General features: G+C 44.2%; 1 protein-coding gene across 1 annotated transcript; it reads right to left on the reverse strand.

Moving 5' to 3' along the window:
- Nucleotides 1-1785: 1785 nt before the first annotated feature.
- On the reverse strand, nt 1786-9795 carry TUBB6 (tubulin beta 6 class V). Its single transcript, XM_085052510.1, has 4 exons — nt 9671-9795; nt 8910-9018; nt 7679-7789; nt 1786-3404 (listed from the first exon to the last, which is right to left on the reverse strand). Exons 1-4 carry the CDS (start codon nt 9725-9727, stop codon nt 2341-2343), a joined length of 1341 nt encoding a protein of 446 aa, XP_084908636.1. The 5' UTR covers nt 9728-9795; the 3' UTR covers nt 1786-2340.
- Between the last annotated feature and the right edge of the window lie 5292 nt (nt 9796-15087).

Below are 15087 nucleotides of genomic sequence, written 5' to 3' on the forward strand. Positions count from 1 at the left end.
GTGAAAGAATGGGTGAATCAAAGCAGGATCATTGTCGTCTGGATTCCACAGCCTCAGAGTCTACATTCTGCATTTTGAGTCAAGTGTATGAAATGCAATAAGGAACAGGCTGGTTCACAAATGAATAATTCAATTATTTGGGAATGCCAAGACTTCTGGCATTTTTAAAGCATTAACTCTTTTTTTTCCCCCACAACAATACCAGAATTTATGACTTGGACCTAGTTATGAAATCTGTGTTACAACAAAATGCAGTTTCACACACTGTAAGATGGTTAATTCTATTTCATTCAGCAGAAACTATGCTAGTACTTTAATTGGACAGCCTGTGCCACAGCTGTGGGATGGCAGGCTCTGAGCCTGTAAGGCATTCTCCTACCTTTCAAAGCAAATAGTTAACCATTTACAAAGAATCAACTAAACTTTGAAGTTTAATGGCTTTATTCCCAATGGATTTTGCTTTGTAATGTACTGCACGTTAATTTCTCTTTAATGCATATAGTGTTATAACTTTATCTCATGCTGTGATTAATACACAGCATTAATACATACCCATCTCTCACATTTATAAAATGCATATTTAAATGTGCTCTATGGCTATTCAGAAATCCTTTAGGCAGCACTAGACTTTGCAAAGAATGTGGCCCCTGTGAATTTGCTGACTCCTCTATGATCCTTTTTAAGACAATCAGCCAGGCCCTCCCAAGCTCTGCCTCTGTGCCAAAGCCAGTCTGGTTGGCATGTTCCAGCAACTGTCTCAACCTCTGAAGTCACTCTCTGTGAAAAACTTGTACTTGATTAAAGCTAGTTTAATTTCATTTCTGTGTAGAATAGAATTGGGTTGACAGCTTCAGGTTATGTGATTAACAGTTGCCTGGTTCATATACTTCCTGAAGTATTGTCTGATTCCCTGAATCCCAAACTAACTAAGCACCATCTTGTCAGGAGCAACAGACCTTTGGAAATTTCACTATGTTTGTAAAGTGTCTTTTTAAGTATTGAGCAACCCTTTTGCTTGGAAAGTGCTTCTGGAGGCAATAAGAAAAAGCAAGAGTTCCTGAAATATTTAAAGTTTGGCTTTCCAGAGGTTTTCTCCTTTGTTTGCTTGCTTTGTTGCCTAGAAACTGGCCTAAACAAGAGACTCCATGTCGACAGAGTGTTCTCGGGTAGAGGCTCTCTAATGGAGAAGGGCTGTTTAATTGATATGAGCAGAAACATAAAACACGCACGGAGAGCAAATGCCCAGCAGTCACTTTGTCAGCTGCCTTAGGCAGAGACCTTTCTGGCTTGGCTTTAGTGGGAGCAGATAAACCTGTTGTTCGTCTTTCATTTTGCCAACTGTTTTGAGTATTGTGCATACATGCTCTTGGTACTTTAACCTTTTATCTGTCCAGTTGTTTTAACCTATCTTGGTGGCAAGACACACACAGCATCTATAGGTGAGGTGAACTTACAAACCTAGGCAGATCTGTTGGCACACAGCCTGTGTCACCTCTCCCACTGTGATTTGTGGAATATCTAGATTTCAGCCACATGGGCTGGGTGAAATAGAGTTAGGAATAGCATCAGCAGCTGGTGACAGCCAGGAAGACAGGGCACGAGCAAGATATTGGGCTGCCACTTTAAACTCCAGGGATCCATGAAGGACACATCACAAATGGACAGATTTTATATATATCATCTGTGATTATTTAGCAGCAGCAAGTGAGGAAGTCACATCACACGAAACCAACCTCTAGCCTGCAGCTCACTGGATATTTATGTAACATTGACTGCCCAGTACACTTCTTCTTGAGAGGATACTATTCATTTTTATTTTATTTTTAGAGGACTGGAATCAAATATCACTGTTAACAGTTACTGTACAGAATATCTAAATTTTTTTATTATGAATAAATTTTGTTTCTGGCAGTTCAGTATTGTACATTTGGTACAGAATGAATATTCAAACCCACAAGATTTTCTTACCCATAATTGGATGAAAATAGTGCAGCTCTAATTTGAATATTTTCATGCCTATTTTATGTCCTGTCTTCTACAACTTTAAGGATGACAACCCTGAAGAAAAAAGATCCCAAATACTAGCAATCTCCGTGTTCAGACTCTTAGGCCAAAGTCTTAACTGAATACCTTACATGTCTTATGAATAGAAATGGCTTGATTTCCAGAAATGCCAAATGTTCTCAGTGATCTCAATGGACTCTGAAAAGAACTTCTAACATTTGAAATTCATGCTCCCTTCTGTTTTGGTTGTTTTTACATAAGTATGGATTTACAAGCCTAATTATCAGAAATCCAGATTTGAGAATCTGGCCTGCAAAAATCACGCACTTAATTTTTTTATTCATTGATCTCTTCTTCATCATCTTCAAATGCTTCCTCTCCATCATTTGCTGTTGCCTCTTGGTACTGCTGATACTCTGAAACCAGGTCATTCATGTTGCTTTCTGCTTCTGTAAACTCCATTTCATCCATTCCCTCTCCTGTGAACCAGTGGAGGAAGGCCTTTCTCCTGAACATGGCAGAAAACTGCTCCGAGATCCTTTTGAAGAGCTCTTGGATAGCAGTGCTGTTGCCAATGAAGGTGGAGGCCATCTTGAGGCCACGGGGAGGTATGTCACACACTGCCACCTTGACATTGTTGGGGATCCACTCCACGAAGTAGCTGCTGTTCTTGTTCTGGATGGCCAGCATCTGCTCGTCAACCTCCTTCATGGACATGGGGCCACGGAAGACAGTGGCCACCGTCAAATACCTGCCGTGCCTTGGGTCACAGGCTGCCATCATGTTTTTGGCATCGAACATCTGCTGGGTGAGCTCTGGCACAGTGAGGGCTCGGTACTGCTGGCTGCCTCGAGCAGTCAAAGGAGCAAAGCCTGGCATGAAGAAGTGAAGGCGCGGGAAGGGGACCATGTTTACTGCCAGCTTCCGGAGGTCAGCGTTGAGTTGGCCTGGGAAACGCAGGGATGTGGTTACCCCGCTCATGGTGGCAGAAACCAAGTGGTTTAAATCACCGTATGTGGGAGTGGTGAGCTTCAGGGTGCGGAAGCAAATGTCATACAGAGCTTCGTTGTCGATGCAGTAGGTTTCATCTGTGTTTTCAACCAGCTGGTGGACCGAAAGCGTAGCGTTATAAGGCTCCACCACTGTGTCAGAAACCTTTGGAGAAGGCATGACGCTAAAGGTATTCATTATCCTGTCTGGATATTCCTCTCGGATCTTGCTGATCAGTAGGGTTCCCATGCCAGACCCTGTTCCTCCTCCCAGGGAGTGAGTGAGCTGAAATCCTTGCAAGCAATCGCAGTGTTCACTCTCTTTTCTTACTACATCAAGTACAGAGTCAACCAACTCTGCCCCTTCTGTATAGTGTCCTTTAGCCCAGTTGTTTCCTGCACCAGTTTGTCCTAAAATGAGATACAACAGGGAAAGAAAATATGCAAAATTATTGGCAAGGTTTGATATCTGCACACTAAATGGACTCACATCTGTAACAAAAGCTGCTATAAATCTGTCAGGTAGATAACTTTGCTTTTCAGTTTTGCCCACATATATCTCTGGAAGTATCAACATAAACTTTTTATATAGTCTCTGGCAGTTTTTATTAATGCCTTTGGCTGTTTTTTTTCCTTTTTGGTAATTTTACCTTCCATAAGTGCAAAGATGGCCTTGACTACTTGTTTTGAAAATTTTCACACTTCCAATCCTCACTATTCTGTAAACACAAGATGACTGTTTAATATTTAAATACTTTCTGTCTGTTAGGATCATAACGCATGCAAAGCTAAATCACGGATACATGTATCTCAATGAAAATGAGAGGTTCTTGGACTGTTCTTGTGAGTCACAGAGGCAACACTGTCATTCAATAAAGCTGGGCTTCACAATCCTACTTAACTTGCTATATCAGGAACTACACCCTCTTAAAATAATGGTTACCTAGCCTGAATGAAAATAGTGATCAACAGAAGTTACAGGGACATTATTTCAGAAACTTGGAAGTTAGGTGCCTTTTAGGTTTTACTGGTTACCTTACAAACTCAGTGTTCTTCAGGATATGCAAAGCAACTTGCAAAACTGGATTACTGATATGTCAGAAAAGTGATGAGCCCATTCATTTCTCCCCAAGGCTTCCATCTTTCTTTTATGTGCCTCTCAGTTTATTAACATAAATAGTGTGGATCATTTGCTATGTCACTAGTTTGTTATTGCCTAGATAACAAGGAGGATTAAATTGGAGAATCAGTTTTTGAGTACTCAGGTTCCTCACAGTGATTACTATAGACATTCATTGTGCCACCAAATTCACTTAATGTACTCTTGTGAGTGGTATTCAAAAAAAGCAATAGTTTCATAATTAGGTATAGAGCTGTTGGTGCCAAACATATGAACCAGGGAAACTGCTGGCTGGGACACTTTTGAAATATTATGTACTTTATTTTCACTGCATAAATGCTTGGTTTCCTCATTGTGTATTTGGTCAGTTAATGCATTGTTCTGTATGTTGCTATATTTTTCTCTTTTTGAGCCTGGGGAGCTCAGCACTTCCTGTCCAGCTGGGCAAAGCACAAAGTAATATCCTTCCAGAATTAAATGTTTGTAAGCACCTGCAGTCTGCTTGAGCAGATCCCCTACTACGGATAGGGAAGCACATCAGGATGCACATAAACAAGCAGATATCATTCCAAAATGCAGAGGGCATTTATCTCCTAATGGAGATAAATTCTGATTTTACAACAACTATCAGCTACTCTTGTAAGCAACACAACACTTCATCCACTAGTCAGCCATGTGCCTAGGTTGTCCAACATTTTCATTGGAGATTTCCTGCTTCTACACCCAGTTATCTTATACTTCCAGAACCACTGGCTCTGCAGCACTGTCCAACTACCCCAACACAGAGCATGTACAACATGCCCTGGAAACTCCAGACTTCTTACCCATGACAATACAGTGCAGTCTGGAGGTGCCATGGCTCTGACAAGGCTGCCACAACCTGGAAATCATGATCATGATCCTGTGAAAGTTTGCTGGATGCCCTCCTTTTACCAGGTACCTACCGATCTGACCTCTGAAAATCTAAGGCAAACACATAGAAATTATCAAATTTCACCAGGACGAAACTGCTTAGCTGGAAAATGTAGCACCCACAAAACTCAGGATGTGATAAATCTTTTACTAATCCTGGAAGCCTATCTCCAGCCTCCTGCCTCTGTCATTTGCCAGGATCTAAAGAAGCCTACGTGAAGCAATCCCACAACTTTTCTGCGCTCTTGGCACCTCCAGATCCTTCTATCCCCATTTCTTTCCCCAACACGCTGCAGGGTTATCACACACGTTCAGGTTGAACTGCCCATGCAGAGAAGCCATTTGTCTAACAGTCAATTTATTTTTTAATCCCTAAAATGCCACTTGTCTCCTACAATCTTCCTTCACTCCTCTACTCTTTTCACTGCTCAAAATATAAGACAAACCTGGTGAGATCAGTAGCTTTTACATTAACACTTAGAAGTCTGGTGTGAACAGCCCTGCTGCAGAACTTGCCCTTGATTGCCAGACAGCTATTTTGTGGTTGCCCCCATCAGTTCATACAAATTAAATTGGAGTGGTATATCTGTACCAAGTCTAGCAAGGGTGTACACAGGAAGAGAACAACAAATGCAGTTATGTACAAATGAAAACTGGTTAACAGGAGGAGACACATCAGTTCACAGCAGTTGCTGGTGGGCAATTGTGTGCTGTTAGAAGACCAGGAGGCCTGCTGGTCTCATACAGCAAGATCATTACACCTGTACTTGTTTACCTTTTAGGTCACTACCTTGTCAGCACAGGCATTAAAGTATAAGGATTGTTTTGTGTCCATCTCAAATCCCTTGCTTGTTTGATATAAAACTCCTGTATCTGGAGTGTGTGGCCATGTACTCAATACACCTGCATGAAATCCTGGTTGATGGTCCATGGTTACTTGCTGTGGAGACATGGACACATGCAGGTTTATATAAGCAGAGGTGGAAAACATCCCCATCAGAATGAGCCTGTACAGCCTGGGGTAGAGCAAGTGTGGGACTGCCAGCTTCTGCCACAAAATCCTTTGTGGGCCCAGGCCAGATTTTTAAAAGAGAAAACAAAATGCTTTGTTGGCTTTTGACACAGAAGATCATTACTTCAGCGCTCAGCCATTCTACATTATTCAGCAGGTTGGGAGGACAGTGCCTGATGCTGGCAGGGGCCTCTGTCAGATACGAGTTGATCACATGCTGTTGGTTCATTGTTATCTTGGCAGGAAGGGAGTACAGCAAACTGGACTATTGTTGGAAGACATTCTGAATTGATTTTGCTCTGGTGTTACTGGTGGTGTGCCAAACTGTAAAGCTCCAGTTCAGGTATTTCCATAGGTCAGGTGAATTCACATTCAGAGGGCTTGTGTGGCTCATGCAGGTGAAAGGGAATGAAAGGAAAAGCCTGAATACAGAAACAGACTTCACAAAGCTGCCTATGTCTATGGCTTTTCTCCCTAAGCTTTCTTCTACATGTTGTAACTTACAGCTCCTTTGGAAGAGATTCTTAACATCACTGCCATGGAGTTTATAGGAGAAAAACATGAATAACAGAACAGTTTTAAGTCAAAGATTTAAAGGAGCTCTGTATGGCCTTTTTTTACTCCCCATTCCAACCCCAACAATCCAGACTTAAGTTTGTTTTATACCACCCAAATAATGTTTATCTTTTCTCTGTCTGTCCCTGGCATTATTCCTTCCTTATGTTAACACAACATACCAAACTAAGTTCCAACCTAAACTTGCCTTGTCAGGAGGAAATGTGTTTGTGGCTAGTGCAGACTTGGAAACCAAAAGCACTGAAAGCCCTCATGGTAGCTTTCATTCAGACTTTCTGTTTCAAAGTGGCTCATTTAACTTCCACTTGGCTGCTTCTCCTTTAGTGCAAAGGGACTGATAATGCTTCTGTACTTCATAAGGATGATGGAAAGGGCAATGTGCATTTTTAAGCTTAGATGGAAAGTACCGTGGAAGTCCAAAGTAAAGCAGTAAAGACAAAAACAACCCTCTGCAAGAATACTGCAAAACCAGAACGTCTCCACATACTCTCAGATTGTTCCTCATTATGCTAAAAAATAACCCAGTAGCTGGCTATATACAACTGTTTTCCATATTACAGCTGGTCTTCTTCCACTGTTACTACAGTGGAGTGTAAGGATCTGCTGAAAAAGTTTAATTATACAGCCTAAAAACAATTCAGTGCTCAAGGATTCAATGTGAATTCAAGTGAAGAGTAGTCTGGTTGGTTTGTGGTTGAGGTTTTCCCTCCCCCCTCCATTTGCTGCAGAATTTCCATGCATTTTGTTGTGAAGAACTGGCCTCAGGATTTCTCTGGAGCTCATATAGGTGCAAAGCAAATGTACTTTATCTGAATACCACAGGAAATTCAGAAGTTTGCTAACTGAAGGAATGATTAACAGAAGAATGACTTTTTCAGTTAACTTCAGTTAACTTTTTCAGTTTCTTTTGACTGACTTACAGATAATCACAACTCCATTGTTAGCTATTAGGATTTCTCAGTAGGATCACTTTGGAACAGGGAGATTGAATGCTTTTTGACCATTCACTTGGTAATCAAACAGCTGTTGAAGGACTTTGTTTTTTAAATAGAAACATCCACATACCAAAGATGAAATTATCAGGCCGAAAGAGTTGTCCAAAAAGACCAGACCGCACACTATCCATGGTTCCAGGCTCCAAATCCAGTAAGACTGCTCTTGGTACAAATTTGTGGGCTACAAAATAAAGTAAGCATGTCCTTAATGTTCTGAAATAAGCTAACACAGTTATAGCTCTTAATACACAAACATGTCTCATATTGTTAGTCTAATATATCATTCACACATATGTTAGTACTTCCTATACAGAAAGTCATGGTGGTGAAAAACCCAGCTCTATAGGAATAAATTCAGCTTGAAAAACAGATCTGACTTAATTTGGGTTCTATGGAATTCACAGTTTTCAAAACTCTTTATTAGCAATAGAGATGAGGGAGGGAAGTTTCTAATTAGAAAAAATGGTATTGTTCTTTATAAGAAAGGAGGTAACCTTTTCTGTGAATATCAGGGTGAGTGCTTATGTTCAAATGATCCTAATACATCTCACAAGCTTTTATGCTTTAAGGATTTTCCTCCACTGAAAGAGCTACTTGGTGTACATGGCAAACAGTAGCAGTCAGAACACCTACCACAACGTGCAAAATAAACAATCTGTGTCAAGTTGAATTTGTTCAAGGAAACTTAGGTAAATAACATGAATTAACCCCAGCTGGACAAAAGATGAAATATTCACACCTGCAGGTTCATGTCAACAAAAGACTGCAGATCCCCGTTTTACACTGCTAACACCTTTCAACACCAGATGGACTAAGAGGACTTGGACACCTTTTGCTATCTTATTAATGAATCACTGTTCAGTTCCCTATTACCTGTGGCCCAACCCTCTCATTCATGAAAATTAGAGTCAGAGTACTGCAGATGCAGGCTCATTCAACCAACAGTTTAATTTGCAGTAATTGAACAGATGCATCTGGTGAAGTAATCCCACATTAGAAGAGCAAACACCTCCTGTAACATCAAATAATAAAATAATCTCCATCTCCAGGCCCTAGGGATAGCCCCTTGTGCCACTTCTCTGGGTCTGGGGAGATAGCACCCAGCCATCTTAATACTTTACAGGAAAGTGGATAATATTTTCTGTGTATAATGCGTTGAGCAGGGCACAGCTGGGGGGCCGATGACGTGCGAGGAGTGTGGCCAGATGTGCAATATGGCTTTATGAGCCCGTCGTCCTCTGATCCCCATGCCCCTTCCCACGGAGTCCCCCGTCCCGCTCCCCTCCCCGTCCCACACTTACAAGATGATTCATTATAGTAGACATTGATCCTTTCCAGCTGCAACGCTGAGTCACCGACATAGCCTCCGGCCGGGTCAATGCCATGCTCATCACTTATCACTTCCCAAAACTACGGGAGGAAAAGGGAGAGGTGGGTTGGGAAGTTCCCTGCGGAGCACCGGGGGCCCTGCCCAGCTCCGGGGCCGGGGGCGGCGGCGGTGCGGCGGCAGCTGCCGGATTCCTGGCGTGCCCGGGCCCCTCCCTGCCCGGGCGGCACGGCACGGCACGGCAGCCGGGCGGCACCGCCATTCAAACCCAACGGACCGCCGAGCGCCGCCCGCGCAGCTCCGCGCCAGGACGGGCCGCCCCGGCTCTGCCGCCCGCCCCGGCTCTGCCGCCCGCCCCCGCTCCTGAACGCAGCCTAGCCGGCTCAAACAGAAAAACAGTCTGCAAAGTTATTTTTTAAAGCCGTCCCGTTTGGTTTCGGCACTTCCCAAAGCCTTTTATGGTCACGGGGAGCGCAGAGATGCGCGGTGTCCCGGGCGCGCCCGGCGCCGCTCGGCAGCGGCTCGTCGGGGCGCGGGCGGCCGGCAATAGGGAACGGGGGGCGGCTGGCACAGCCCAGCCTCGGGGGTCCAGCAGCCTCGGGGGGGTCCAGCAGCCCTGGGGGAGTCCAGCAGCCCCGGGGGGATCCACAGCCCCAGGGAACCATCGCGCGCGTCCCCCGAGCGCTCGGAGGCTCCGCAAGCGGCGGGCAGGCAGCGGATCCCCTTCAGGCTCACCTTGGTCCCGATCTGGTTCCCGCACTGTCCCGCCTGGATGTGCACGATCTCCCTCATGGCTGCGCCCCGCTCGCCCCGCCGTGCCCCGCTGTCCCGCCGCCCAGCCCGGCTGTGCGCGGCGCCGTCCCACCGGGCGGTGCTTTATGCGCTCCGCACCCCCCGCCGCCAGCCCAGCCACCGCCCCCGCCCGGCACCGCCCTCGGGACAGGGGGGCGACACCGCCCGCTGGGCCACACCGGCCCTCGCATTGTCCCGCCGGCAGTGGGGGTCCCTGGGGGTCCTTCTGCCCCAGCGGCACCTCCCGTCCGTGATCTGCTGCTCATCTAAAACGCAGTTCGGCAAACGTGGCTCTGGCATCTTCACCCCCGGGAGCCCTCGCCGTGGGGCGGCTGGACACTGCCGCCTCTCCTTGCCCTGTTCCGTGTCCCGCTGCCCCGACGGGCGTGAAGATCGCAGCCTTTGCTGCAGGATCCTTCTTAGGTAGAATTTCTTCACAGAAGGAGTGATGAGACATTGGAACAGGCTGCCCAGGGAGGCAGTGGAGTCCCTGGAGGTGTTTAAGGAAAGACTGGACGTGACACTTAGTGCCGAAGTTCAGGTGACATGGTGGTATTTAGTCATGGGTTAGATTCGATGATGTCTCTTTTCCAGCCTAGCTGATCCTGTGATTCTGTCGTTCTGTGAAGGGGCAGCATCCAAAGGAATGGGTAGTCCTTCTCTGTGCCTTGCCAAAGGCCACCTTCTTCACACAGCTCTTCCCTGTTGTGGGGTTTTTGGGGGTGTTGTTTGTTTGTTTGTTTGTTTTTGTTTTGTTTTGTTTTTTGCCAACAACACAAGCTACTGCCTGAAAATTGTAACTGGGATGGCAAGTAGTGTCTATGGAGCAACTTTCCTGCGAGCTCATGTCACCACGATACAGAGCATGCCCTGGGATATGCATGGTTTGAAGTGGCTTGATTTTTAATGAAAAAAGAGATTTCCTTCCTGAGAGGAAACCACTTCCCACAGCTACTAGGTCTGCTTGACAATTGCTTTGGCTAACTGCAGCATGGTTTCCCAAGTAGAGGATGCCTGCTGTAATGCCAGCATGACTCTTCCATGGGATGCCATTCTCTGTAGAGCCTATTCCAATATCTAGCCCTGGTAGGAGACCTTCATCTGTCCATGCACATCTCTACTGCCTGACCCAGTCTCTGCTGTTGTGCAAGAGCAGCCCTGAGGCCAGAGTTACAGAACCTCCTTATCCACTTGTTGAGAGGTGGCCCAGCTGGGGCTCTTCTGGAGAGCAATCCTGTGTGCTCTCTACAGCTTGAACACAGTCAAGGTAGCCGCCACTGATCAATATATAAGCTCCAAATAACCCAAATCTGTATACTGGAAGGCCACCTGCTGCCTGTCTGCCCTTACGTTGCTGTGACATTACTGATGTCAGCTAGACTCTGTGCTCTCTGGGCTCCAAACTTGCCTTTCCTTAAATGATTTTCAGCAGGGCTAGCAGCATCTTGCAGATGACCTCTGAGCAGCCCACATGCATCATGCTAGGCTGAGTCAAATGTCTTTCTGACATCAGGGAAGCAGCTGGAGGATCAGCATGTTTGCCCTGCAAGCAGCCATTAGCAGAGGACTGGATACTATGTGCCTTTTTCTCTGCTGAAGGACTCAAAATAAGTGTCCTCCTCTGTGTGAGCTGCATTTTTGGAAGAGATCCATGAACAAGTCATTATTCAGCAGCCTGATTAGTGAGGTTGCCTTGGACATTGCCTGAATCTATATGTCCTTGAATATGTCTTCCAGGCCTGGCTTTCTCCACGCTTTGCAAATCCTTCCATTTACTGCTCATATTTGATGTCCACTCGCCTGTTGCAATCATTCCTGCTGGTATGCCAGTTTTTAAAATTCAGTAGGTTCCCAGATCCAGGCAGTGGTGAGGCTGGGTGTGTGCTCCCAATAGGCTGACACACATACAGACATGTCTGGCCATGCTGGCTGACCCAGGGCAGAACACACAGCACTCACACAAACACAAACAGCACTAATGGCCTCGTCCTGTTCGCCTCTCTGGCTGGTCAGGACAGAAGCCCATTAATGGAAAATAAATGTGTATTTGTATGCATCTATAAAATATGGATCCTTCTATAGCAGGTCTGAGACACTAACCTTATTCTGTTGTTAACACCTGGATCCCAAGTCTCTCCAGTTGCTGGCATGAGGAAATGTTATGCCAGAGGCCTCCAGTTCCATTCTAGTTGCTGGTAATCAGATCTACAAACACTCACAGGAGCTATGGCTCCCTTGCCTGGTACTGGGTTTAGGACACTCAGCCTGTTCAGCAGCTGATCTCTGGATCCCCAGTTGCCTCACACAGAGATACAAACAGGCCAGCAAGTTTCTCTGGTAGCTAGTCCAGCTAGGCCAGATAGTGGCCTTATCAGTGGCTGACCCCACCACAGTCTCCTCAGCACATGACTTAGAACCCCTTGTCTCTCCAGCAGCCAACTCACAGATCCTTTGGTCTCTTCACTATCTTTTCTGGACTCATGGCTGCTCCAAAACTTGACTCCCACCTACCCTGGCTTGCTGTTTGCTAGTGACCACACATGGACATTCAGATTGTCATAATGTGTGTGCTCTGGTGTCTCCAGTTGCTTCATCAAAGACACACAGACTTCTATGACTTGTGGCCCCCATCTCTAATTGCTGGCACTCAGGCCACCATACACAAACACACATGTGGGGTATAGATGCCATTCTCACCCAGGGAAAGAATTAAAATACAGTTTACTAAGACAAGACAGATGTCTGAGATGACAGACTGAGATGATCAGGTGCAAGGTCATAGCCAGACAAGCACACTGATCAACAGCTTATTTGTACCTGATCAGGTCATTCAGCCCCATATCCTTTTATTTTTCTATATTGAGCCATCTTTACCCTTCCTTATTCCCAGTTTTGATTCCTCTCCAAAAGTTGACTTGTACAATCCCAAATACGTTCTTCCCCCCATCCCCTAGAGATTCCCAATCCCTGCAGGCAGTAACTCCTCTCTATACAGCAATCCATGGAGCCTCTCCCACTGACTGGCAGTGATGGATATCACACCAGACAGGTTGAACCCTCACAGAGGAGCCAGGTCAGAGGCTCCTTTTCTCTGGGTGTGCTTTGGATTTCTCCACCTGCCTCTGTTCTTTTGTGCTCCTTTCTGTTTGTGGAGATAAGCCTTGAATCACATAACCCAGCAGCAGATCAAACTCATTTGATCATCTCAGTCAAATTATATTTTAATAATAAAAGTAAGAAGGAACAAATACACATAGGTAGGCTGTAAGGGGAAAAAAAGAAGCAATGAGTGTATTATAGAGCCTTTATTCCACATGCCTTCTGAAGAGCTGTATAGGTTGCACTGCCAATGTCTGTCATCTTTGAAAGGTTTGAGCAGCAATCAATCAGTCAAACAACATTTAGAAGCCAAAACTTCAGCCAGTTTCCCACAGACACAAAGCAACCCACTGAAGTAGGTGTAAGGCTGTAGAGCTGCATGCCTGGTGTAGGTGAGCAACAGTTTATTCAACAAATTTGCATCTCACAGGTACAAATTTTATAGTTATGTAAATAAATTCTAATTTTCAGTCAGACCTGAATCAACTTGCAGCTTCTCCATATTTTACTCCCAGTAATCTGAAAGAAGACACCCTTGTTGGTCACTGAGTATAAATGTACTTTCAAATCCTTTTCATCCAGGCTTGTGTTCACTTAATAGTTCATCTGATTTAGGAGGTGGAGGTGCCATTACAACCTGTGTCCACAGAAGCCTTCATATTCTCCTTAAGTCTCCACACACTTGGTTTGGGATTTTAAAGGTACTTAGGTGTTTCAAAATCCTACTATGTACCTTCCTGCCATGGGTTACTTCTGGCCATATTTTAAAACCCCACTAAATACCTCTTGGAAATTTAAGTAATCTAAATGTCTTTAAAGATTTCTCTCTAGGTTCTTCATCTGACTGAGTCCATGAGATTCATTCTATAATTAGATTAATATAGAAACACACTGTAAATTCTGTACAGTGGATTCTCACTTGTTATATTTGGCTCTCTCAGATATCTCTTTCTCACATACCTATAATATATATTGACCTCTAACCTTCATAACTCAGTCTTTTTTTATTTCCCCTTCACTTCATAGGTTAATTCAATGCTTAGAGTATGGCTTTTTTTTTTTTTTTTTACCACACAGAAAATAAGAGGAGAACTTAAGATTTCTTTTGCAGATTAACTCTCTTCATTGTTGTTCCTCATTTACTTTGCAATTTGCAACTTTTAACGTCACTTCTTTCATTATAAAAAAATATATATATATATACTTAATCTCAAAAATTATGAAAATATCACAATAGCTACAAACCACCAGCTCAAGTTGGCAAACTCATGTTCCAGACAGCCTTTTGAGCACTCAGTTTACAGTACTTACATTCTCAAGACATCTCTTGCTGCAAAGTGTGGAAGCAAAAGACTAAATATTAGAAGAGGTCCACACTTGCATATTAGAGAATGGCACCACCATTTTTGATAGACAGGATATGGATTAAGGAAAATCTGACTGCTAGACCACATCAAGATTAATCTAAATGGTAAAAACCCAAGATAGTTTATTTCCACTGAACAGCTCTTTGGTGCTCCAATGTGATAGGCTTCAATGTGATGTGGTTCTTCATTCTTCTTAGCACTGACAAGGCATCAGAGAGCAGCAGCAAATGAAATACTCACACTGATCTTGTGTGAGATCCAGCTGCCTTGAAACAGCTGCCTACATTGACAGGATGAGCCCCTGCAGAGTTTCAGAGCCTTCAGTGCTCTTTCTTCAGGCTTTTCTCATCTACTCATGGCTCATGCAAAGGCTGAATAGAAATGGATTCCTACTAAATAATGAATTTCATGAGGCAGGGCAAAATGTGTAAAGTATCCATGCTGCTGAGTAGAAGTATTTTCCAGTAATTGCAGCTCAAGCAACACTCATGTCCCACAAAGTCACATGGAAATTTGCTTTAATGCCCTGGAAAAAAAACCAGTAAAGTTCTTCTGTATTTAGCTAGTCATATGATATGATTGTTAAGCTGCTTCCTGCTTTTCAGGAAACACATTTGTGTTTATATCAGGGTTGTTGCTACAACTATTTCTATTTACTGGAGTTTTTAAGGACTAGAAAGAAATTCATGCCATAACAGAACACTTAAAATATTAGCTACTATTTTCTTTTTTCAGAATGATGAATATTCTGCATTTTGATATTTAAGCATATCAGCAAGGGTCTATCCAGTATTATAAAGCTTGTTAGCACTTACATTAAATACCAAAGCAATAAATATAATCCACATGGTGGATTTACTTTGACAGCGTGTAGCAGGCTAGTAAATGCTACCA

Source organism: Lichenostomus cassidix, chromosome 2 (genome assembly GCF_008360975.1).
Source record: "Lichenostomus cassidix isolate B80296 chromosome 2, HeHo_3.0, whole genome shotgun sequence".
Lineage (NCBI taxonomy): Eukaryota > Metazoa > Chordata > Aves > Passeriformes > Meliphagidae > Lichenostomus > Lichenostomus cassidix.

Bases quoted from the DNA above. Each gene is read 5' to 3' on its own strand.
- TUBB6 (XM_085052510.1), bottom strand. From the start codon at position 9,727: ATGAGGGAGATCGTGCACATCCAGGCGGGACAGTGCGGGAACCAGATC. The intron at 9,019-9,670 runs GTGAGCCTGAAG...TTCCTCCCGTAG, and splicing joins GGAACCAGATCGGGACCAAG to TTTTGGGAAGTGATAAGTGA. The intron at 3,405-7,678 runs GTATGTGGATGT...ATCTCATTTTAG, and splicing joins GCCTGATAATTTCATCTTTG to GACAAACTGGTGCAGGAAAC.